This window comes from Octopus sinensis, linkage group LG9, assembly GCF_006345805.1.
Source record: "Octopus sinensis linkage group LG9, ASM634580v1, whole genome shotgun sequence".
NCBI lineage: Eukaryota > Metazoa > Mollusca > Cephalopoda > Octopoda > Octopodidae > Octopus > Octopus sinensis.
In genome coordinates this window covers 14,215,774-14,243,399 of record NC_043005.1, presented here as the reverse complement: position 1 = coordinate 14,243,399, position 27,626 = coordinate 14,215,774, and the positions used below count along the sequence as shown (strand labels likewise).

General features: G+C 36.0%; 1 protein-coding gene across 2 annotated transcripts in view; it reads left to right on the top strand.

The window, feature by feature from the left end:
• Positions 1–244: 244 nt before the first annotated feature.
• The window catches only part of LOC115215507 (phosphatidylinositol 5-phosphate 4-kinase type-2 alpha), a 161,313-nt gene continuing 133,931 nt past the window's right edge, over positions 245–27,626 (top strand). The window contains exon 1 of one of the 2 annotated variants that reach the window (XM_036505786.1): positions 245–1,973. In XM_036505786.1, coding sequence (XP_036361679.1) covers positions 1,860–1,973 — 114 coding nt within the window. In that variant the 5' untranslated portion in view covers positions 245–1,859. The remainder of the gene's footprint in view (positions 1,974–27,626) is intronic. The other variant, XM_029784670.2, reaches the window with a different exon arrangement.

Here is a 27,626-nt window from a genome sequence, read left to right as displayed (position 1 = left end):
AGATAGGCAGAGAGATAGAGAGAGATAGGCAGAGAAACAAAGAGAGATAGGCAGAGAGACAGAGAGAGAGAGGAAGAGTGAGACAGAGAGAGAGATAGAGAGAGAGGCAGAGTGAGAGACAGAGAGTGGTGGGAATTGGAAGCTCTGCTGTTTGCAAACCATGAGAGAAAGTAGTGATAGTGTTAAGGGGGAAAAAAAAAACACAGTGCAGTGATCTCCCTTGGAAATAGAATCTGGCAAGGCCTGCTGGGAAATCCAGAGAAATCATCGCCATTTTGGTATAGTACTTAGACAAGTGGAGGAGTAAAAGTGACGGCCAGGGGCGACAGTGAAATAAGTAGGACAGACCAGCGGTACAATCCCTGGCCAGTGGTGTGTTTTGGGCAGACACCACTTATCCACTGGAAGAACATTTTGTTTTTCTCCCACCTCCCACTCTTTCTCTCTTTCCCCCGTTTGCTATTCATTTATTAACCTCCATCACTTTTGTCCACTCACTTGTCTTGGAAGACACACAGCTCTGTAATTACACACACATACATATATATATATATGTGTGTTTGTATATCTATCTATTTACCTACCTACCTATCTGTCTGTCTGTCTGTCTGTCAAATTTTCAAAGAATCCAACGGAGAAATTGAAGACGGATAATTAATTAATTATGGAGGATTATTCATCCGTGGAGCAAAACAAACGTAAACCTGAATACGGTTTATCGTTAAGAAACAATAAGAAAAACATAGTTTAGCGCTTGAAAGAGTTAAAAAACCCACAAAAACCAAACCAAACATTTATACCGAGTCAAGCGATAGTTTGAAAGGGAGAAAGAGAAGAAAAAATTAAGGGAACGAGAGATAGAGAGAGAACCAAACAACAAACCCCTTTTCAATAGCTGAACTGTCCAGGGGTGGACTTGTTTGTTGTATTTTGGTTTTGTATTTGTATTTGTATATTTGTTCCTTTATGGATTTACTTTAAGAGTTGACTTTTTTTATTTTGAAATCGCGGTATTCATCATCTGAAAACACCGCACCGCCTCCTCTGATATATTTAAGAACAAACATCAAAAAGCAAAAAGCAACACTCCACAACCACTGCCGCCGCCACTACAACAGTAACACAAGAACAACAACAACAACATGCTTTCTCGTTCCTTCGTATTGGGATTTATTATATGACTCACGAAACAGGATTTAAAAGGAGAAAAACCAAAACCAAAACAAAAAGAAAAACAAAAAATCAAAACAAAACAAAAGCAGAACCCGACAAAGATCTGTCATAATCTGAAACCATCTGCTTTATAAGAGGCGGATTTATATTCACTTGTAATATAAACATATACACACACACACACACATATATATATATATATATATATATATATATACATATACATTCATATATATATGTATATATATACACATACCCACATATGTATATGTGAATATCTGTATTTCTACTGAACACCATTTCCCACCGTTATACGATTCCACACGTCTCAGTTGCATAAATACATACATACATACACACACATACACATATATACATATATATATATATATATACACATATACATATATACCACTATCTACACACTCCCACACAGTTGTATGTACTTAACTGTATACGAACAGCATCACTTTAATTCTCATCCCCCACTGGAGGATGTCTGGTTATTTTAGCTGAAAGTCTTGTGCAGGCTGCTGTGATAGAATTCCAAACACTGCACCTGCTCTAATTTATCTTGTTTTTTTTTGTGGTGAGTCTGTGAGTGATTTCTCTCTCTCTCCCGACCCTCGAATTTTGTGATCATTTAGGAATAATAAAGGAACCAACCAAACAATAAACCAACAGACATGGCTAGTGCCAAAAGGAAGCACCTTAAAATGAAAACTGTCCAACAAAAAGTGAAGCTGTTCAGAGCTAATGAACCTCTCCTCAGTGTCTTTATGTGGGGCATTAACCACACCGTAAGTATTAACCGGCAATTTAATTCTTTCTTCATCAACAGCACAGACATCAGTCGAACCAACGAACGAGCCTCTACGTGGTCGCTTAGTATGCTAGAAATAACAGCTAAATCTTCAAATCACATTATACCATTAGAGAGATAATAGATAGATAGAGAGTGCTCATAGACTACATTATGCTTGAAATTAAGTTATGTGTTTGATCGTAAATATTGGGTGACTTGGGGTTAAACAATCACAATCTTCATTGATTTCTAATAGGCAAAAATGATCACGAATATTTTTTGAGGGTAGATGGAGATATTGTTCTCATCTCCCTTTTCAATACTTGATTAGTAATTGATTTTGATCGACCTATCTCGATCCCAGGAAGATAAAAAAAAAATGCTAAACGTTCGGTGGTGGTATTTAAACGTAAAATACCAAGGGACACAGCTATATGTATATACATGGCAAGGCATCGCAAGTGCTATCAATATTTCTCAGGGTTGCTTTCTTCCTACCCAGAGGTCAAGTAAAAAAAAAAATATGTTGATGATTGCAACAATCGATTATATACCCCTCATTCTACTTCTGTCTAGTCGAAAGAAATGTGTAGAGCACTGGACTAAATTCTTATACGTTCAAATCCTGAGATTTTGAGGAAGGAATTAGGCGATGTTTTTGATTTCAGTATTTGAAGGCTTTTCATCCTTCTGGAAACGATAAAGTGCCAGTCAAGTACTGGGGTACATTTATTCAGTTAATCATCCCCCCCCTACCAAAAGAAAAAGAAAGAAAAACGTAGTCTTTTGTGCCCATATCAAAATCAAATTAATTATTTTTATAAAAGGGCGGGTGGTTGGCCGATCGTTTCAGAGCAGTGTATGTTGCAGTGCTTTACGTGCTGAGTTCAAATCTCGTCGAGGTTCACTTTGCAGTTCATCTTTCAGGAATCGATGCAATAAAATACTTGTCAAGCTCTGAGAATCATCGATTAAATCGATTTACCTCCACCGTCCGATTTCTAATTTTGTGTCTTAAGAAATTATAATTATTGTTTATTGGACGAAATACCTTGCGGTATTCAGTTGCGGCCCTTTACGGTCTGAGGTCAACTTTGGCTTTCATTCTTTCGTAGTCGGTGAAATAACGGTACCGGTCATAGACGAGAGGGATCGATATATTAGAGACTGCTTGTTCTAGTCTCTGAAAATATCTTTAACATTTATCTATAGTATTGATAAAATAAAGCACAATTGATAAAATTGAGTCAGTTGACATAACTCCCGCTTTATAACAAAAATCAGACTCGTACGTCTATCTGTCTGTCTGTGTGTATTTATCTATCCATGTATGTATGTATGTATGGACTGAATAATAGATAATTTCCCAGTATGAGAGCCTTAAAGATATTCAAAGGCTCATGGATTTGTTACTGTAAATATTAATATGCTTAAAGCAATTAAAAGCCGACGATGATCGCAGCATCCTGTATGTTCGACTACGTCAGTGTTGTAGCGTGTTCTTTACCTGGTCAGTCTTTTTAGTAATTACTATCTGCATGGGTTCTGTATTCTGTGGAGAGTAATTAAGGATTATATCGTATGTCAATTGCATTTATTGAATAAAAAATAGAAAAGTAAAAACAAAAAACGATCGGATTCTTTACCTCCCACCCCCGTACACGAAGAACAGACGAGGATATTATGATATTATTATTGGTTAATGACAGAATATGAAAATCACTTTTTTCTTGCCATCGATCGGTGTGACATATATGTATGTATACATACATATATATTACGCATATATATATATACGTGTATGCATATATTTGTGTGTATGTGTATATATGTATATATGTTTATATGTATGTATGTATATATATATGTTTATGTGTATATATGTTTATATATGTATACATCTATATACACATACGCATACAGGATGCTGCGATCATACATCTATATGAACATGCATGTATATATGTATGTGTATATATATATATATATATATAATGTATAAATGCCTGTGTATGAATGTATATGTATTTGGACATTCATGTATGTATGCATGCATATATATATATGTGTGTGTATATGTGAATGTATAAGTGTAGCTCAATATTTTAGTCTGCTTTTCCCTGCTTGTATAGGTTGGAAGAGTTTCGTCTAGTGCAGTGTTGAACTATTTGTTGCAGTCATGTCATTTCCTTTGTAATGTTATGCTTCTTAAGTCTAGCTTTTACCATCTCTTCATACCTTTTTGTCTTCCACATTATCCTTCTTGGTCAGCTTGGCACCTTCTCTAGGTTGACAAAAGCTAGATATAGTGGTGGCCTAGCTAAGAATTTCCCTTGTGGTTGTCTTATTAAGAAGAGACCAATGGCGGTACCCTCATCCAGGTATAAACTCAAAATGTAATTCATCTATACGAATTCTCCTCCTAGTCTGTTGTGCTATTATTGTTACTTTCATTATCTGGTCCATCAATTTTATGTCACTTATACATTTTTCTAGAATGTGTCCTTTGTCCTAGTAGCAGTTGTTGATGATAGGTTATGTCAGTCATTGGGTTTAACTCATTCTGTGCTACCCAAGTGACTGACAGACAGATGTTCTTTCTGCTTTACAGGTTATTTTCAGCATCTTAGTGACTATCCTTGATGGTCCAGCTTCCCTTGCTCTCATCCCTTTCGTTACTGTATTTATTTTGAGATGCTCTGTGTTTCTTTCAATTACTTCAAATATAACAAAGAATTTAGTAAAATAACTTGGTTATCATTAAGCTAGTATTAGGAACATAAACTGTGACTAAGGTTTGGTGGAAGATTTTAATTCAAAACTTATGAAAACAAGACATTTGTACTCATTGCTAGAACCGGTTTCAGCCGGGTTGGTAACAAAAGGGTTAATTGTGCTTTTAACAATATAGCTAACTTCAAATAGCTTGTTCCTCTGTTGAGTCTACTTTGTGTACACACCCTCCTCTCTCTCTCATGCATTCTTAGTCACCAAACTATCATAGTAACATTTCCATTCCTCTTTCTTGGTGCCAAGGAAGGGCAAGTGCACCACATGCGTTTCATGCGCACTTTTTCGAATGATGTCTTGATGGTTCCTTGATCACTGATAAAATCCCAACACAGGATTGAAATTAATTCAACTAACTCCTTTTTCTCTCCATGTGTGGCACTTTGGGTAAGTCTCTTCTAATATAACCCTGGGTTGACCAAAGCTTTGTAAGTGGATTTGGTAGATGGAAACTAAAAGAAGCTTGTTGCATGTGTGTGTGTGTTTATCCCCTGCTACCACTTGACAGCTGGTATTGGTTTGTTTACTTTCCTGTAATTAAGTGGCTTAGCAAAAGAGACTGGTAGAACAAGTACCAGACTTATAAGTACTGGAGTAGGTTTGTTTGACCAAACCTTTCAAGACAGTGCTCCAGCATGGCAACAGTCTAATGAGTGAAACAAGTAAAAGATCTGTTGGCTAACTTATATATTTTGTTGTAAAACATGCATGCTGTCTTAAACTGTTTATGAATCCACAGAATTAAAATTGGTCTGGTTAATTGCTCTATCAAAAGGACAGACGAGCCCAATTATGTGGTGATGTCAATCACTTTACAAAGTGTACTAGTTGATTTTCATGTAGCACCAGCACTGGCAAGGTCTGTTTTGGCCTGGTTTTTATGACTGGATACCCCTTTCTAATGCCAACCACTTTACAGAGTAGCTTTTTTCATAGCATCAGCATTGTGCCATGTAGAGAGTGTCCTTTTGATGCCAACAGAGGTAATAACTCTCTGAACTTCTTTCATCCTATTCTAATTCTAGCATCAATACTTTCAGAACATCCTCCACCACTGCTAATTTGGTCAATATCTACAACCTCAAGAGAGCCTCCTGGGCATTTGAGAGAGTCTAATTCCCATGTGTTCTTAATTCTTATTGTTCCTATGCATCTGCTACATATGAAGACGACGTCCTCATTGAATCTACCTGTGATTCCACTGCACCTCTTATGTATCCATAGCTTGTATTGGGCATGATGAATGAAATTTCCAACACCTTTCCTACATATCAAGCGGGCTATTTACCTGATGGAAAGAGAGTCTTATCTGCTTTCTTACTGTCAACAACTTTGATGTTTACTAGATTAATTTTAAGGCCCTTTGATTCCAGGTTTTGCTTCCATACCTGGAATTTCTTCTCCAATTCTGTTACAGATTCTGTTATAGGGGTGAGGTCATCAGCACAGTAGTTCCTTCATGCAGCCAGTTTTAAATTTGTCTGTTATGGCCTAGAGGACTATGATGAATAAGAGTGGACTGAGGACTGAGCCATAGTGAACCCCTACCTGTACACTAGATTCATCACTGTACTCTTGGCTGACACTCAGCTTACTGATAGCACCACTATACATGGCATGTACAGCTCTAACAAGCCACTCATCTACTCCTAACATCCTTAGAGACTACCAGACAACAGAGCAAGAGACTCTGACAAAATCTTTCTCCAGGTTGATGAAAGCTAAGTACAGTGGTTTACTTTTGGCCAGATACTTCTCCTGCAGTTGTCTCACTAGGAAGATGACATCTGTGGTACCCTTCCCAAACTGCATTTCCTTTAGTTTAATTCTGTTCTTAGTCAATTGAGCTATAACTCTCTCTGTAACTTTCATGAGAGTTAGAGTCTGATATATCTGTAGTTGTTTTTATCTAAGGCATCAACTTTATCCTTGTAGCAGCTAACTAAAATACTGTTACACTAGTTGTTGGACATGACACCTTCCTGGATAACCTGATTAATTTATGCAAGTGACTAGGCCACATCCCACTCTGCCAGATATTTTAAGCATCTCAGCAGTGATTCCTGATGGTCCGAGAACTTTCCCTGTCTTCATATCCTTAATTACCTTATCGATCTTACTGCTGTAGATTCTGATGGCTGGTCCCTCGATTGGTTCTATATTTACATTCTCTACATTTGGCAACCTTTTATAGTGGCATTTCCATGAAGCTTCCTTCTCAGAATCGCTAAGTGCAAGCATACCATTATCCATTCACACACGTTTCTCACCAACAACATCTCTGTTCTATTTGATGCACTGTTTTGCAATCGTGAACACCTCATGCCTTCGATCCTCATGCTGTAGAACATTGGCAAATCTCTTTCCTTTTGCTATTCTCTTTGCTATGTAAACCTGTCACCTAATACACACACATACATTTATGCATGTGTACACACACATATCTTTATCTTTGATTATCATTTACTTTTTTCATGTTTGTATGGGTCAGACAAGACTATGTTAGGGCAGAGTTTTTTTTTACAGCTGGATGCCCTTCCTGTTGTCAGACTTCACCTGTTTCCAAGCAAGGTAATAATCTCCCAGTGTATTGAGCAGTAAACAGCTTGGACATGGTAACACAAAGAACTGAAAACATCACACTATTTGAATGCACCTTTCTTACAAACATTGTGCAGTGTTCAGACATGTCAAGGTGCCTGTATGTGCTTTTGTAGTAGACTGCAAGCAAACAACACCTGTGGACTGTGAAACTTTTGTCTACAACCAGCAAACATATGAAGATAAAAGGAAGTATGAATGCACGATCACACATGATGAGCTTCTTCAGTTCCATCTATCAATTTCACTCACAAAATTATAATAAGTTGACCTGCAGCTAGAATATAGGACACCCACCAACAGCATCCAGTGTCCACTGGACTGGGGTTTGGGACTGAACCCCAAACCATATGGTTTGGAAGTGATCTTTTCCACACAATCATGCCTTCACCTATGTATCCATGCATTCATGTATGGATGTATGTACATACAAATATACACACATGTTCGATGTGTGTGTGTATACATACACACATGTGTCTTTCCTTCCTTGGGCCTTCAGCTTCATAAGAAATTGTAGGAGTGCCATCATAATATATAATCTGTTTTAGACATTTTAGATCTTTTGGAGCCAATCCCTACCAAAGTCTTAACCACAGTCAGTTTCTTTCAGAGAGAAAAAAAATTTATCCCAGTATTGGGTTGGCGATTTTTTTAACAACTCTGAAGGGATGGTAGACAAATCGGACCTCTATGGGATTTGAACTCTGAATGCAGTGAGCTGGAATGAATGTTATCCATGACTCTCAATTTGCCACCTTTGTATGTACAAACATATTTATGCATGATTGTATATATACATCTGTAAGTATGCATATATGCATGTTACCATTTTTTATTTCAATCCTTCCCGTAGAGAAGGCACTTATTTCTAACAAAGAAACACACCTTGCTCTATTACTGGAATTTGAATAACAACAATAGTGAAAAGTCTTGCTCCCTTTTACTATTCTGTTTGCAGATTGTATTTCTAAAATACATTTTGGCTGTTACTTTCTTGACCTGAAAATCTCAACTCTTCAAGATTGGCACTTAAACATTTGCTAATGTAGCTAAGTGCACTGATAATCATAGGTATAAAAGAATTTTAACACTTGGTTGAGAAACTGTAGCTTTCTATGCAGTTGTCTGCAAATAGACTTTTCTCACTGATTTTGAAATAAATTTTCGCATCTTCAGGGCAGTTGACTTCTAAAACAGTATATAATTATTTTCTGTTCAAACAACTATATTGAGCATGTTATGTTTGCACTTGTGAAGGCGCATGGCTCAGTGGTTAGAGCATCGAGCTTACGATTGTGAGGTTGTGAGTTCGATTCCCGAACTGGGCTGCCTGTTGTGTTCTTGAGCAAGACACTTTATTTCACGTTCCTCCAGTTAACTCAGCTGTAGAATGAGTTGCAACACCACTGGTGCCAAGCTGTATCGGCCTTTGCCTTTCCCTTGGATAACATCAGTGGTGTGGAAAGGGGCGGCTGGTATGCATGGGCGACTGCTGGCCTTCCATAAACAACCTTGCCCGGACTTGTACCTCGGAGGGTAACTTTCTAGGTGCAATCCCATGGTCATTCATGACCGAAGGGGATCTCCCATGTTTGCACTTGACAGAAATTTCTATGGTAATGTTTCACCAATATTCCTTGTGTTTACATGTATTTATTTCAACAATAGAAATATTTTCTATTTACCCCAGGGCAGTCTTTCCTATGAATTTTGTTTTGTTTCTGCAACCTCATCATGCCGTATTGGAAGATAGTACCTCAGTGACATTATTGAACAGCTGCTGATCACTTGTGTGATATCTTCCAGAGAATTTGATATCATCAATATTTTCTTTTGCATCATGCAGTTTAAGAGCTTCTTTTGCTCATTAAGTATTTTGTAGCTTTCTCCTGTTCTTTGATTGCAAAAGCATAACCTCTGAAATATGACATTATGTATCTCATGTAAATTCTAGAGAGACTATCCTTCTGTCATACATGACCTTTTTTGGCATGTAAAATGTTTCTCTTCCTCTTCTTATTTGGGGTACACTAGGTAGTTGCAAATAGAAATGCCAATCACTTAAAGTGTCTGGAACTTATGGAAGAGGGAGACCCAGGAAGACCTGGATGAAGTATTGAAGAGCAATCTCAAGACACTGAGCCTTACAAAGATGACAATGGAACAAGACATCTGGTGCCTTGTTGTACTCAAGAAGACCTGACCACCACAGCAGAATTGATACCGGTGCTGGTGCCACATAAAAAAACACCCTGCACACTCTTTGGAGTGGTTGGCATTAGGAAGGGCATGCCAGAACAGATAATGGGACCTGGTGCAGCCCCTGGCCTTACCAGCTCTGGTTAAATTGCCTAATCCATGCCAGAATGGAAAACGGACTTTGAATGACGATAGTCCAGTAATTCTGGGGTTGCATGGAAGGCCATCTGGATGTGAATTCTTCTTGAGTTCACTGCTGACTTGTAGAATGTTGTTCTCATCACGTTTAAGCATTTGGCTAATTTATTTATTTTTGGTGCTGTCAGTATCATTATTTCAGTGGAAGATTCCAGATATCACTGCCTTTAATATGTAGCGAGGAAATTTCTTCTATAGACAAACATTACAAATGTTGGTGCCACTGCTGGGACTGTAAATGCATTGTAAAGTATTAACTTATTACAAGAGGTGAAACTGAATGCTATATTTTTCTCAAGCTTAATATATTCTTAGACCATTCTTTGTTCACAACACATTTTGCGTGAAACCTTTTCTTCATTACTTAAGTATATTTGTAGCAGTCATCTAGGAAGGGGTGGGGAGAGAAAGAGAGAATAAAGGTTGTGTGTTTGGGAAATAGTTTTTCAATGATCAAAAATGTACATTTTTTTGTGGAGCCTTATTTCATCTCTGCATCAGCTAAAAATGTTACTAGATCTAACTGTTTCTTAGAACTGTAAATATTTCCAGTATAGGTCTTTAGAGAGGTTCATGACTGAGCCCTGATGGCCTACGATCTGCATACTAAATTTATTGCTGATCTCATTGTGCATGTCTACTTACACACACACACATACATGCGTGTGTGTGGATAAATTTTTCTTTCTCCATCAGTCTTTAATCTCTCTCATTCTTTCTCTTTAATTATATATACACACATGCTAGTATAATGTATATCTAGAACGCTGTTATTAGAATTCCATATTGAAAAGTTAGTACCGTAAATCATTGATTATAGTCCACCCTTGAGTATAATATGCAGGGGATTTTTAGGGGGCTGTACTTCTGAAAAACCTGAACCTTGTGTATAATACGCACCCCTTCTCTAACTTGAGTCGTGCGTAATTAAACCACCAGCACCTAGTCGAACAAACACTTCCACACATGTGTAATACAATAATGGTGATGTTCTTAACTGTTATATGGGAATGTAAATGTTTGCAAATTGTTTTTGTTACATGTTATTCTGTGTTCTGAATACTTTTATTTTAATAAATGTTGCTTACTGCAAGTTATGGATGATCCCTTTATGACTTCATTGCTTTCAGGCTTAGCTTAAGGTATTTTCATGCCTTACATCACAAAATGCTCTGAATAAACATTGCCGGACAGCAAATAGAGACTCGGACATTGCTTAGAAAATATCTTTCATTTTTAACCTTGTATATAGTACGCACTAGGGATTTTGACCTTTAAATTTTGGGGAAAAAATGCAGATTATACTCGAGGATTTACTGTACACAGTTTCAAATATCATGGAAGATAGAAAACAACTTCTTTCATTGAAATTTGCTTCTAAAACATTTAGGTGTAATGTTCTATAAATCTGACTTTTAACTTTCATTAATGTTTGAATATTATTTCGCATTTTATAAAAATTAACTGTCTTGTTTTTAGAGTATAATACCTGGATATTTTTAGAAGTGTAGCCAAATTTAAGTGTAAACAGCATCATTGTTTTAGCATCTACTTTTCCATGCATTCATGGCTCAGTTGTAACAGTGAAAATATACATTATAACATTTTGAAGGTAGGGTTTTTAAATGAGGAACTTTTATAGCCTATTTAATTTTCAAGTGCCTCCTGCTCAATATTCATGGTCTGACATCATTCCAGGACCTCAAAACAGTTCTTGATAAGTTTGGAAAATTCTGCAAAGCTTGCTAGAGAAGATGCCTCGTGCGTGGACATAAAGTAGACTGAAATAGTACCTTAGAAGAGGCTGCAGTCTCGTATTCCACAGCAAAACGAGGAGCATGTTTGTTATGTTTGTTCATCATCCAGTTTTCAGCAACTTTGGCATAATCATCAGGGTGGCATAAAAGAAGTACCTGTGAAATACAAGAGTCAAAAAATGTGCATTTAAAGTTTGTCTAACATGTACAACCAAGTATTGATCTTCATTGAAAATACTGCATATTGCAGACAAGTAGCTCCAGTACAAACTGCAGGTGCAACTCTCATAGATTCTTTAGGTAATTATCTTTGACTGTCAACAGTAGAACAGTATGTCTACCAAAATGAGCCATTCTTGGTTAAAATAAGAAAGTAAAAGGGTCAAATAATTGGTGACATTTGACTGAGGTATGTTTTTCAAATGGATGCTCTACCTTTTGCTCACCCTTATCAGTTTCCAAGCAGTAGATCTTTTGAAGGTGCAAAGCTAGTGAATGATTTGTTGACTGAAGAAATGACTGCAACACTGCTCATCACTTGTAACTTTTGTAGTATAAGCATAAATACACACAAAACACATGCGTGCATACACACACACACACACACACTCTCTCTTTCTCTTTCTCTCACACTCACATGTATATGATGGACTTCTTTCAGTTTCCATCTACCAAATTCATTCACAAGGTTTTGGTCAACCTGGGGCTGTAGTAGAAGACGTTGAACCCAAAACTATATAGTCGGAAAGTGAACTTCTTAATTACACAGCCACACTTCTGGTGGAACGGGCGAAGGTTTTTAATAAACCAAATTTTGGCTGAAAGTTTCATTCATTGAAAGCCTTTGAAACAGCTGCTGCTTTGCTCACAGGTGACAGCACTGCCCAGTCTGCTTTTAAACTGCATCCCAAACCGTGTACACAGTTATAGTCCTTTGTGCAATATTAGCAAAGGAGTGAAACAAGTACAGATTCTTATTTCTTTATTGCCCACAAGGGGACAAACAAGGACAAACGGATTAAGTCGATTACATCGACCCCAGTGCATAACTGGTACTTAGTTTATCGACCCCGAAAGGATGAAAGGCAAAGTCGACCTCGGCGGGACTTGAACTCAGAATGCAGCTGTGGATGAAATGCCACAAAGCATTTCACCCGGTGTGCTAATGTTTCTGCCAGATCGCCGCCTTGCAGATTCTGAAGCAGAATAAGTTGAAAATATCAGATGAATGCATGATGTTTCACAGTTTTGTTCTCTGGTGATTCCAAGCAAACTCTGACAGTCTTCCTTTAAGTGACACCAGCTCATGAGTTGAGAGCATGCCTTGAAGATTCGTATGTTTGGAGAGGAAAAACTTCATCATTCTCCTCGTATGAGAGTTTACACATAACAAAAGTGTGCCAACAATCCTGTTTGTAAACCTTTTACTTCAGTTGTAGCACAAGACTAACTATTGAAATCCATGCCTCATGCAACTGAAGTCACCGATATGACTGGCTGTGCCAAGGAAAAGAGATGTTTTCATTCAATGCATTCGCCTATTTTCATCTCATACATTGCTATTTTAGTTTAATTGCCTTCAGTTTTTAGAGACAATCTTTTTCCATGACCAATCACAACACATTTAAAGAGCAGTTCTCTCAGGATTGCTGGAGTTGGACTAACAAGTCTCTGTTTCTCTCATGATCAGTTTTATGTTACATACTCACATGTTAGGCCAAGTGGATAATTTTTTTTCTTTAGAGCATCAAACTACAGAACAAGAAATGTTTACTCCACAGCTCTTTCGAATAAAACCTATTTCTCTTAGAATTACTTCTGCTTTATGCATTTCGCATCAATTTAGAATTACAACGAAAACAAAAGTTAAACTGTGTTTTCTTGAGTTGCCAGCTTATAATTATTAATAAACAGTTTCTAAAGTTTCACACATGGAAAACTGCAATATATCAATTGCATTACAATAAAAACAAATATAAATATGATGACATACAAAAAGCAGCGAGTAAAAACCTGCTATAAGCCAGTTAAAATTGTCAGGTACCTTAGCTATATATATATATATGGCGTGTTTGTGTGCATGTGTATTATATAAGTGGATGTTACATCATATATATTATAAATATATTTATATCGATATTGTGCTTACGAAATGTGTATACCATCCTCTGTGTGTGTGTATATATATATGTTTATTTTTTTATAGGCGTGTTAATTATGTGTATATATGTATATATTTATATGTATTTATATATATATGACTATATTATGTACGGTAATATGTATTAATTTTATATATATGTGTGTGTGTGTGTGTGTGTATATTTTTATGCACACACACACACACACACACATATATATATATATGTGTGTGTGTGCGTGTATATTTTTATGCACACACACACACACACACATATATATATATATAATTCAACAAATAGTTGCTTATGATTACGTGTGTGTGTGTGTTAACATTTGTCTGCGTTAAGCGATAAGTATCTATGTACAAGAATGTGCTTCTAAATCCGTGCTTTTCTGCTTGACAAGAATATACAATCGCTTTCCCCTTTCCTCATAATAATTAATTCTTATATATATATAAATAAATAAATGAATAAATATTATCTGGCAAAACCCGCGAAAATATTGTCTTCCGTGATGTGGCGTAGTTTCTACTTAGACACAGCATGTCTGTATAATATTATATATATATATATATATATATATATATATATATACAAATTGAGATAGGGGTTGTAAATGCAAGCCTCTATGGGATAACGTATATCCAATATACTGCTAGTGAAGTACCCAACAAAGTTAATACATAAATGTTAATGATTGTGATGCAATCAATTCATTTACTGTATTATATGGGCAAAGGTAAAATGATTTCTTATATATATATATATATATATATATATATATATATATATATATATATACGTGCATACCCCTGTACACACACACGCACACATTTGTATACGGACATAATGCGTGTGTCTGGTTTTGAATTTTATTCTCCAAAATTTGTTTGCAGTTCGTTAATGTTTTTGGTTATCATTTCGTAAATGATTTCAGTAATTATCGTTTGATAATTTCCAGCGCGGTGCTCGAAACCCCTCCTTGTGTGTGTCTGTGTGTTGTTCATTTAATTTGTGTGTATATATATATATATATATATATAATATATATATAATCTGAAGGAATTCGTGGCGCACTGGAGCATTCCTTCGTATTCGTTTTAGTATGGTAATCTCTACTTCGCTGCATCATTTGGGGGAGGCAACGGCGCAAATTCTCTTTTGTGTTTTCTCTAGAAATTTTTATTTAATCGTTAACTTTCTTTTTTCTTTTTTTTTTAGATATTTTTATATCCGTTTTCTTACCACCTCCTCCTTTCCTTCATCACTATGTTTTTTTATTTAGTTTTACTTGTTTTTTTTTGCTGCACCAGAGAGGAAAACGGTTTTATCTGATTGTGTCATATGACTTCAGCTGTCGGCGTAGAAAATTATTAGTGTCAAGTAACGAGTTAGCTCACAATTAGTATTAGCGAAAACACATTCACACACACACACACACACACATATATATATATATATAGAGAGAGAGAGATGTGTGTCTCCACACACGTGTGTAGGTATATATATATGTGCGTGTATGTTAGGTGAGGTTAACAGACATTAGAAAAAAAAAAAAAACGATGTTCTTTAATTTTTCGCTATTTCGTAGTTATGAAAGTCATTGTCAATGTTGAAGGGATAAAGTCTCTCTCGCTCTTTCTCTCTCTCTGCCAGACGTTATGGTGCTTAGTTCTTCGGTCTGTTTATTGTGAGTTTCTGCAGTTTATTGCTCGAAGGCGGTGCCCCTGCAAGTCTCACTCGTGATGTCAAATACAAACTGAAGAACTGTAGTAAAGGTTCATTTTTTAAAAATTATTAGTATTTTTTTTTTTGGTATTATTTTATAAGATACTGGAATGAATTCCATCGACTGTTTTTTATTCCTGCGAAAAAGGAAAAAAAAAAAAAAAAGATCAAAAATCAAAAAGCCTGGCATTTGCCCCAAATTTTATTATTATAATAATCTGATTACATTATTGAAATATTTTAATCATTTGCCTAACCACTTCGCTTTGTACCCCCCCACCTCCGCCACCCTGCTAGTTTTCTTATGTCAGAAATAGCTTTGCTCACGTTTCTCAATTCCCACTGTGTAGGAGGATGATATTATATACATACTGACCGGATGGCTAGCAAATGGTCATCGTCCTTCACATTTTTCTTCCTTTCGACCAATTTACAGATGTATAAACAAAAAATAGAATAAAATAAAATAAAAAAAAACGGGAGGGGTGGGGAAATTGATGGGTTAAAAAAAGTGAGGAGGTGCCGAAGCAGCTCACATATTGCAATGTCGATGACAAGGAATGTCAAATTTTTAGTCTGTAAATTTATCCCAAGGAAGATTTATTTTGTGTTCCTTACGTCACCACTCTCATGAACAGCAGCACTTGAGTATTTTACACATACATACGCACACGGGAGGCGGTGCTACTACAGCAAGCTTTATTCGTAAAAGCTAAAACAATAAAACTATCTTAAAAAAAAACAAATATATATATATATTTTATATATATATATATATATATGTATGTATATATGCACACACACACACTTTGTTGCTATGAATATGTATGTATATATGTAAAAATGTATATGTACACATCTATGTCTGGAGATGTATGTGTATATATGTGCTACCATATGTATACATATATATATGTGCTAGGATATATATATATATATATTGTTACAGTCATTGGACTGCAGCCATGCTAGGGCACGGCACTGCATATTTACACACACATACACACATGGGCACAGGTATGGGTTAAGAAGTTAGTTTCCCAACAGCATACTTTTGAGTTCAGTTCCACTGCCTGCTATCTTGAGCAAGTGTCTTCAGCTATATCTCTGGCTGATTAAAGCCTTGTGAAACGATTTGGTAGATGAAAATAAAAGAAACCCATTGTATATATGTATATCTCATCTGGTACTGTGTGCTGCTTTTTAGCATGACATGATGAAATATAATTCATCATCATCATGTGTGTGTGCATGCCTTCTTATCTTGACATCACATGGTAGTTGTAAATGAGTGTCACTGTCATACAAGCAGTGTCATTTGTTTCCAATCTTCTGTGAAAACATGTTTGGTCATGAGGAAATAGTACCTTGCTTGGAAAGAAAGAGGGTTTTCATTAGGAAATGCTTCCAACTGTAGAAAAGCTGCTTCATTGAATTCTACTTGATCTCTGCAAGCATGGAAAAGTGGATATGAAAATGGTTATACATATCTGCCAGATCAAGATTGGAGCCTGGTGCAACCATCTGGTTCACCAGCCCTCAGTCAAAATCATCCAACCCATGCTAGCATGGAAAGTGGACGTTAAACGGTGATGATGATGATGATATATATAGAGAATAAGATGGAGAAAGTTGAGAGCTTTTACCTCTGTTGGCAACCAAATGCCCCTCTCTCTCTCTCTGAGTAAAGGGAAGATTGTATGATGCATGTGTATGAATTACAGTGTTGCACAGTAGTGAGATGTGGGGGCCCTGAATGTGGAGGACATGCAAAGACTGGATAGGAACAAAGCTGGTATGCTCTGCTAGATGTGTGATGTCAGTGTGCATGTGTGGCAAAGTACTTTGTGTATTGAGAGAGAAGTTGGGCATAAGAGGAAATATATGCAGCGTACAAGAGAAGAGACTGTGCTGGTTTGGTCATGTGATGCGGATGGAAGGGGACATTTGCATAAACGAGTGCTGACCACTGAAAGAGGAGGCAAGCTGTGGAAATGGAGACCCAGGAGGATGGGATGAAGTATTGATGACTGATCTCAAAATGCTGAGCCTTATGATACACTGCACTATCCAGTTCGGGAATTGAAACCACGATCTTGCTACAGTGAATGCAGCACCTTAGGCCATGCTCATACATACATACATATGTATGTATGTACGTCTTTATGCTTTCAACTGCTCAGAAATGGCAGGTAAATTTCATTCAAGTCTTACTCTTTTATCTGAAATAAAGGAATAACTCATTTGGCAATGTAAGGATATTCTGGTCAAACTTGTCTATTTTTTCTCTGTATATGTTTGTGTATGAAGACTATTGCAAGAATGGCTAAGGAACAAGGTGTTTACCTGTGGAGGTTGGCAGGTGAGAGTTTACAGGCTTTGTCCTGATTACAACCCATGGATCTTTATACTATGGACATTAAAGGAATGAGCAGAAGAGCCAAGTGCTTCTTTTGGCACAGGTTTAGGCTTGATCATGCTGAAATGCCTTCTTTCAAATCCTTCAAAATGTATTTTACCTTAACATTGTTCAGAAGTTTTTTCCAGGGACTGCTTTCCAGAAAGCTTCTAAATTGAATATTGAGGCTGTAGTTCTTGATGTTACTGACAATTCTTTGTTCCTGTGTGTCTTTCTTAAGACCATCCTTTTCTATTAGATACCTTCACAGGTATAATTTCTTGCAGACTACAATTACTTTTTGTTCCTTTGATTGGGTCATCAATGGGTTGCAATAACATGAATTTAATTTTACCATCATTACTGATAATTTAGTGTCCACATTGGTGAGCTAATGCAGTATTCAAAATTAAAAGTACCTTCAACTCTTCAGCAAAACGTTTGCAGACATCTTTCTAATGAAATGCAAATAAAGAAAAAGCAAAAAATACTCCATTTATTAAAGCTATGTATATTGAATCTAGAGTCCTTGGAGCGGTAATTATTTATTGATAGCTAGTGCATTATATTTTTCAAAACTCAGACATAACCTTCCCACCACTGCTAACCTCTGTTTGTGTAGTACAGTACAGTACAGAAAAAAACATTCTTTATTTAATTCATGATCAGATGTAGAAGTTGCATTTTAAAATGTTTGGGTATTCCAGAGTAATCACAACTATGTACTTGAGAAATTAGAAGCACTGGTATGTGCAAAGAGGATGTTAGTGGTTTAACCCTTTAGCATTTAAACCGGCCATATCCGGCCAAAAGTATTCTGACATCTCACACCGACCCTACTATGTCGTTTTAAAAATTAACAGCTTCCTCATGAAAATCTCATAGCTACAAAATAATGAATGATTAGTTCAAAACAATGTGGATGAAAAAGCATTAATTTTGGTAGAATAATGTGAACACTAAAGGGTTAATGAAGTACTGAGCACCTATGAAATAGTAAAACTGATAAACTGAACTTCATGAATGATATGATACTGAGATAACTGACAGTTTATAGTCCTGAAAAAGACCCACTGGTGCATGTAAGAAAAAAATAAATGGTTCTTAAAATAGTAGTAGTGATTAAGGTTGGGATGTAAAATATATCATTGGCTGTCTTACTCAGTATTCTTTTGTCAAGTTTCCTTCTATTTCCCTATCTATTTCCTCTCATCTATCTGATTATTCTTTTCATTGTACCATGCTACCTGAATAATTTGGGAGGCCATCTAATTTGTCTGTATTTGACCCTAACATCATCACCCATTATCATTATCACTGCCCTTCTCTCTTACCATCACCTCCCTATCACTCTACATCAATTCTATCACAGGTGTTTGGTATTTGTGCAATGAGGGATGGCATCAGATATGTTTATCTGCCTCTACTGGCACCCTTTATTATTATTAAAAACCATTTTCTGTGAGACTCTCAGTTGACATCTACCACTCTTTAACCCATTTCTACTGCTATACTACACACACTCCTTCCTGCTATGATATATTTGGATTGCTCTTTCTGTTCAACATCCTACCAACAACCAGCATCTAGCTATCACTGTCTCTCTTCTATTGCTCCCTCCCCTATTATCTTGTCACTTTACTTCTCTCCATCATACTCTAACTTTCTCTGCTCTGACTCTCTTGGCCATCACTTCTGTTCCCATTCTCATTCATGTTTGTCTAGAAAGAACAGAGACTATATAGAAAGGTGTCTTGTATCTTACATGGAACAAAGTAACCATTATCACTTTGTTTCACACTCATAACACCTTCTTGTTTCACCTTAAGTCATCACTCTTTATTCTATTCACCCTCTGTCGTGTTTGCTTTGAAAGAATGGAGGTAACATAGAAAAGATAAAGCTATTTAATCTTGCAGACGACAAGGAAACTTCTCTCTCTCTCATTCTGCCTTGCTCTTTCTCTCTTTCTGGTACTGGTTCCAGGAATAAAATGCACCTAATCATGGTGTAAAGTGGTTGGTGAATGACTGGATAATGGATTTCTCATCAAGTCCTTGATGCAAACAGTTGCATATAGTGCTGGTGCCACTGTAAAATGCACTTAACCATGTGTTAGGGAGGGCAGCCAGTCATAGAAACCCTGCCAAGGATGGAATATACAAGCAAGATGCTATCATCCAGCTTGTGTAGGAGAACAGTAACTCTGAACAAGAACTGATTTGGACTGTGACAGCCTGTCTAATCAATCGTGCCAGTATGGAAAGCAGATGTAAAATGATAAAGATAAAGGAAAGATTACTGTTGATTGATGAAATACCATTTACTTAATGAATCTTGTGAGCAAATGTGAGAATGGATATAGTTGCTTCGGTCATCAGTACTCATTGGTACTTATCAAGCTCAGAAGGATGAAAAAGTTGACCATTGCTAGATTTGAACTCAAAAAACTTTTAAAGCTACACAGCTAAATACTGTGAGGCACTTTGTGTGTTACTCTATTAATTCTACTGTAGCCATACATTTTGAGAAAAATTGTTGATTAAGATAAATCCTCTGCACTTGATTGGTGCTAATTTTAGCAACTGTAGACACATAAAAGACAAAGTAATTCTTGGTAGGATTTGAACTCTGAATTTGAATGAACACAATTAAGCACCACTAGACACTTTAGCTGACTCAGAGTAACTACTGAGTCTGCCAAATAATTTAAAGATGTGTGTAATGATCTGCAAGTTGAAATGTAAGCCACTTCAGTAAAAACCTTATTCTCGTTGAAATGTATCTATTTTGATAACCTTTCTGCTGGAAGCTGCCTACCCACCATTCTGTGTGTATGTTGTTTCCAATGTATTTTTGGGTTAGGTAGGTAATTTGGGCTTGATTTCAATTGGTGATGTCTGTGATCCATTTCTGTTCTCTGATTAACTTACTGCTTGTTAGTCTACAAGACTCATTACTGAATGTTCTTTCAAAAACTACGATGGTACAATATGTACATGTGTGTATGTACATTATATGCAGTGTGTGTGTGTATATATGTTTTAGATTTTATGTATATATACTTGTGTGTGTGTGTGTGTGTATTGGCATGCATTTGTGCATTGAATTACATTCCTTTATGGCACACAGGTAAAACATAAATTAGTTCAGTGGTTTTCAATCTTTCCCTGGCCATTGCCTCCTAAAATCTATTTTTGACGTAAGCTAATTGATAAACACCCACCAAAAAATGATAGCAAATATTAAATATAATGTAAATACAACTTATCAACACTAAAAAAAAATTTGTACATGTAAATGCAAAAGAAAAATTAATTAAAATAAAACTTTATTCTAAATTTAAATGTAGAAAGAACTAACTAGTGTGAGCCCTGACATTGGTGTTTTTCTGCAAAAGATTCAATGTCAGGTTTAATGCTGCTCAGATATGAATATCTCCATGTGAAATAATGTCAAATATGTTTCTTTCCTTCCGCAAAATGTGATTGACTGTACAAAATCCAGTTTCGACAAGATATGATGTCAGGAAACCCAAAAGGATTTTCAACATTTGTGACCACAAATTTGGATTTAGGGATTTTACAGTGTCTGATTGCCAGCATTCAGACAATCTTTCTTTTTTGAATTTAATTTGAAATTCATCATTACATTTCATCTTGAAGACTTCCTCTTAGATATTTTTGTGTCCATAGTGAGGATCACAATCGAACGGGTCAATCATCCATGGTTGAATAGTGAAGTTAAATAAATCAGCAAATCTGGTTTCTAAATCATTTTCCAAGGCAGACAGACGGTTGCAATAATTATCAATGTCATTTTCACATAGGTCGATTTCTGCTTGTTCAGGCATATTATGAAACAGTCTTAGTTTTAAATTGACTTGAAAAAGATTGAGTCTTTCAACAGAAGCTCTCACCATCCATTTACAGTCTATCAGCGTTATAATTTTTCCCTGCAGCAAAAGAGAGACCTCGTTCAGCTTATGAAAAATCCAACTAAGATAGTGTATGCTCTTCTTTTGAGCTTGAATTTTGGCAGCTGAGTCTGAGTATCCTTCTGTTCATAAGAATATAACTATTGTATTAAATAAGTTTACAAATCTTTCCAAGCAGTTGCCTTTGGGTAGCCAACAGACATTGGTAAGCAAAAGAAGTCTTATATATTGTTTGTCAGAATCGACACAAAATTTTCAGAAAAGACAGTCACATTTACTGTTAGATTTAATTTTGTTTATTGTTTTTACAACTGTTCGATGACTGATTTAGAATAGGGCTTATATTTTTGGCCATGAGGTTATATACCTGTGTAGCACACAGTGTATAACTAGAATTTGGGGGCACAACTTTTTTAAATGTGAGATAACTCCTTTGTTTCTCCAACCATAGACTTTGCACCATCAGTAGCACATGAAACTAAATTTTTATAATATGGAATTTTTTTTTCTTCAAAAAACGTTTTCACTGCAGAAAATATAGAAGTTCCTGTTGTGTCAATCTCCAACGGTTTTACAAATAATAAATCTTCTTGTAATGCACAGTTTCTATCAAGATATCATACATATCCCATTAAAAGGGCCTTGTTGTCAATAACTGTGCTTTCGTTAATTTGAATAGAAAAATTTGTTCTTTTCAATCTTTGAATTAGTATGTCTTCGATATGATCTGACATTTCATCATTTCTCCTACAGATAGAATCATTACTCAAAGGTAGAGCTTTAATGATAGATGAAAGATCTTGGTTCATAACTTCTGATATTACTGCTTCTACTGCAGGCACAATAATCTTTTCAGCTACTGTATGTGCACTACCTGTTTTTGCAATAATTTCTGCAATTTTTGTAGGAAGCTGTCTACCGTCATTAATTTTTGTCTGTTTCTTAAATGATGATTTAACAGTACTACGATTTTCAAAATCAGTTTTGAATCCCTCAAAATATTTTATAGGCTTACTGTCTTTTTCGGGATGTTTTCTTCTCGTTCAAAGAGTCAATAGGGCTCCATGGTTTCACTGGACAAAGATTGATGACACATGATACAAAAGGGGGCTGCTTTGGGCCTGTAGAGTTCTTGATTAAACCATATTGTAAGCACTCATCGATATACTGTCAACACTTCTTTTTTGCTGAGCCTGCCATTACTAGTGGGTGAGAACGAATGCAAATTAGTAAACACTAAACTGACTATTATATCTGCATCCGATGGTTAAGTTGATAGAGATAATAAAATAAGAGTGAATATGTGGTATGAACATTTGCTCACTATAAACAAATCATACATTGTCTTTGACCAGAGTCCATCATATATATATATATATATATATGATGAACTCTGGTCAAAGACAATGTATGATCTGTTTATAGTATATATATATATATATATATATATGTATATATACACACACACACGCTTGTGGTTTTTTCTCCATTTTTCCATGGTGGCAGAAATTTGATGAATACACCATTGAGGCATTTATAATTAGATGCCCTTCCTGTGGCTTACCATTACCAGTTGTATAAACAACAGATTTCTTTAGTCTTCAAAGGCAAGAAATGATTTGAACATTTGTTGACAAAAGCAACAGTAACAACATCACTTGCTGCTTGCAAATTTCAAATACATGCACGCGTGCACACGCACACACATACAGAGGGCTTCTTTCAGTTCCTGTTAACCAAGTTCAAGCATTATGCTTTGGTTGACTCAGGGCTGTAGTAGAGGACGCTTAACTTACAGGGCCATGCAGTAGAAATGAACCAGAAACCATTTAGTTGGGTGACAAACTTTTTAACTACACTACTAAACACACTCACACACACACAATCTGTATATAAGTGTGCATATATATGTATGCATATAATAGAGGTACATCTGTGTGTATAAATAAATGTGTGTATTTTGTGGCTGTGTGGTACGTAGCTTGCTTACCAACCACATGGTTCCAGGTTCAATCCCACTGCATGGCACCTTGGGCAAGTGCTATTAAAGCCTTGGGCTGACCAAAGTCGTGTGAGTGGATTTGGTAGATGGAAATTGAAAGAAGCCTGTCGAATAAGTATTAGGCTTACAAAAAATGAGTCCTGGGGTCAATTTGTTCAACTAAAGGTGGTACTGCAGGATGGCTCCAGTCAAATGACTGAAACAAAAAAGAGTGTGCGTATATATATATATATATATATATATATATCATCATCATCATCGTTTAGCGTCCGCTTTCCATGCTATATATAATTGGAATTTAACTCTTGTATATAATAATAAATCAATTTCATTACATTTTGGCATTTTATATCTTCTAGTACTGTGTTTCCGAAATAGTAATATGATACTAATGACTTTTTTATTTGTCTGCCTTCAGATTTCAGTTTCTGGTTATCTCTGGCTTTCGTTACACACCCATCATAGGTGATACATTGTGTCTATGACCAAGGTACTATATTCGCTGGGGTATAAGACGTTATTTCTTTTCTGAAATCATCAAAAACCAACTCTGATTAAACCAGTTAATGTGCTGTACGAACTGTTGTTTTCTTCTCACAAAATATTCTAGTAAAATAGTGATGTGTTAAGTAAATTGGCATCTTAGGCGCTAACAAATATAATTCCTAAATGGTTCAGTCCACATAAGCTGAAAATATATTCAACAGTGTTGAAACATGACTGCTCAAAGCAATAGCTGTAGAACTAAAATTAAGTGGTATATTAGTTTGCAAATGCTGTGTTCAATTCAGCAGGATTGATGGGCTGGTACCTTTTATGTGTTGAGGTGCTTGCTACACTTTGCGGTTGATAAAACAAGTGCTGGCAATATATTTGTTTTTGTATCTAATTGAAAGACATCAGTATTTTGTCTCTTGGTTGTCTTATTTGACATGATTTACAATGTATGCGAGTGGAAATAAAGGAAAAATAAATTCCTTTAGCCCTTATGATGCATTTGGTATCTCAGTTTGTGTCTTCATTTGCTGGGTAGGGGGAAGAGTCCATGATATAGAACCTGTTACTTAAAACAAGGCTTAACTTCCATCATAGTGATTTTTTTACGATGTAACTTGTCTGTCAGTGCAATCTGATAATGGCTAGGATTTATGGTTTGGTTTTCTGTCATATTAAAAATACCCATGCAGCTATTGTTCAGATAGTACTTATTATTTTTTTTTCTCTCTCTCTCTCTTCCTTTTTGTAATATTCTCTCTTCCTCTTTTCCCCGCCTCCTACCCCCCTCTTTTGTGACTGTAACTTAGGTTTCTATTTGAAGAGGGCTAGAGGCTTAATCATACCGAAACCTGAGTCTGTACACACAGTTAGCTAAGGAGTTGTATTTGAAAACTATTTCAGCTTCTATGTTAGGATTTTGAGACCTCATCCATGTTAAAAGTATACGTAGTAGTTATATCTACTTCAAGTTTCATGTCAAACTGTCATGTATATCATAAATTTGTGGCGGTAGTGCATGTTTGTGTGTGTGTGTGTGTGTGTGTGTGTGTGTGTAGGAAATGTGACTCACTTGCTCCAGGTGGCAGCTGTATAGCAGGAAAGAATTGAGAACATTTCTAGATGGTGCAATATTAAGAGTGGAAGTTGAATCATTAACGGATTGTACACATAGGATTGTTCCTTAGTTAAGTGGAGACTGATATTGAATAACATGTAACTTTGTTTTATTATAATTTATCCAGGCTTTCTCAATTTAGCATGATGGTGAACAACTTTGTATGCACTGTTTTCTTCTCATTTAGGTCTGCACGATTTGCTCTGCTGTTATCCTTAAAGAATTTATTTACACATCTACCGTGGGATTTTTGGCATACAAAAGTGAACAATGGCTTTAGATGTACAAGATACACATTACTAGTTAGTGGGATACAGTAGAAGAGAAATGTTCGGCATCAAAGACTATAGACTATACAATAATAGATAAGTTCTGAAACCTAGGTGATACAATTTGTGTTAAATGTATCAAATTTACCCCATATTCAGTATTATTTTACTATAATGAGGAAATCATGCCTCACAGGATTTAATTTCTCTTCATTAATAAATTTGAGACTTCCTCTTTGTCAAGGGAGTGAATGTCTGAGCTGATAGAATTTAGGAAAACCAATGGAGGATTGGTGGTTTGTATCCTGTGATGATGATGTCTGGGCCAATGAAAACTGTCTTTAACCCATTAGTGTTCAGATTACTCTGTTAAATATAATACTTTTTCACTCAAATTGTTTTGAATTAATCATGCATTATCTTATAGCTTTGCGGTTTCAGTGATGTGATTGTTTATTTTTAGCATGACATTGTAGGTTAGGTGTGAGAGGCTAGATATTTCCAGTGTGAATATAAAACATTTAGAATATTTGGGCCGGATATGGCCGGTTTAAACACCAAAGGGTTAAGTAGATGTTGCAAGTGGTTGTTACTGTTCTACTCCAAGTCAGCTCCTGATCAACCAGTCTGTGATCAAATGTGTTCCTGTAATTATTGTCCCATTTTTATTTTACCTAAAGTATATTTAGGACCTCATTATGCAATGTGTCCTTACTTTTTTTTAAAACCCGAGTGTTGCCTTATACAGTGGTAACAATGTAAAATTAGTTTTACACTGGTTTGCGTTGTTCAGTTGCTGCATCACCAGGAATTGTTGCCTGTGATAGATCAGCTTCCTAACTATTTGGTTTGTACTAGATTTATATTTGCACACAGCATTATCTGGACATATTTAACATACTCATCTAATGGCAATGTATCCATGAAGGAAGTAAGCATTTACTCTTGAGCTTGGCTGACAAATTGATGGAATATACTAAATATTTAAAACCATCATTTGATAATTCTTTTGAAAAACTGATGAAAGGTTGTTTTTATTTTTTAATTTTTACTAGCTATTTTATGGTTACATAGTTCTCTATGTCTAAAGGCAAAACTTACAGTTGAAAGTGATGTCTTTTGTATTGTGCATTTAATGGACAAACAAATTATGTCTGTAGCACAGATGGTATTCAGTATCACTTTGTCACAGGTACACAAAACACTTTCATGAACTGTCACAGTAAACTCTGTCTTATTTGTAAGTCTGAAAACTTCCTCTTTGTATTAAATACATTCACGAATATTGATTTTTTTTCTCTTGTCTGTTTTTTATATTTTGTTCATGGCCGTTGCCAGCCTCGCATGGCCCCCGTGCCGGTGGCACGTAAAAGGTACCATCCGATCGTGGCTGCTTGCCAGCCTTGTCTGGCACCTGTGCCGGTGGCACGTAAAAAGCACCCACTACACTCACGGAGTGGTTGGCGTTAGGAAGGGCATCCAACTGTAGAAACACCGCCAGATCAGACTGGGCCTGGTGCAGCCTTCTGGCTTCCCAGACCCCAGTTGAACCGTCCAACCCATGCTAGCATGGAAAGCGAATGCTAAATGATGATGATCTTCCCAAATTATAAATTATGAGTAGGTGTGTTTGTACTTGGGTTTACATTAGTTTTGATACAGCTGCAATTATATTGCCTCTACTGTTCTTAAATTTTAAACTTTTGAAATTTGGATTTCTTAGTAAGAAAAAATATTTTTTGTATAAATTAGATTCTTTAAGATCCAAAACAAAATACAATGGAGCAAAGTTTGTATAGTGTTTTGTTTTTATCTGTTAATGTTTCTTAAAATGATCACTAGAATTCAATATGGATTGCAGTTAATGTCGTTGGCAAAAGTCAGTATATTTTGAGAGGATTCTAAAATAAAAAGCTATCCCTGAAATGTTAGGTATTTCTTTTTTCAGCACATCAATGTCAGACATACCTTTTTATAACAATAGCAAAAGATCAAATTTTCAAACTATAT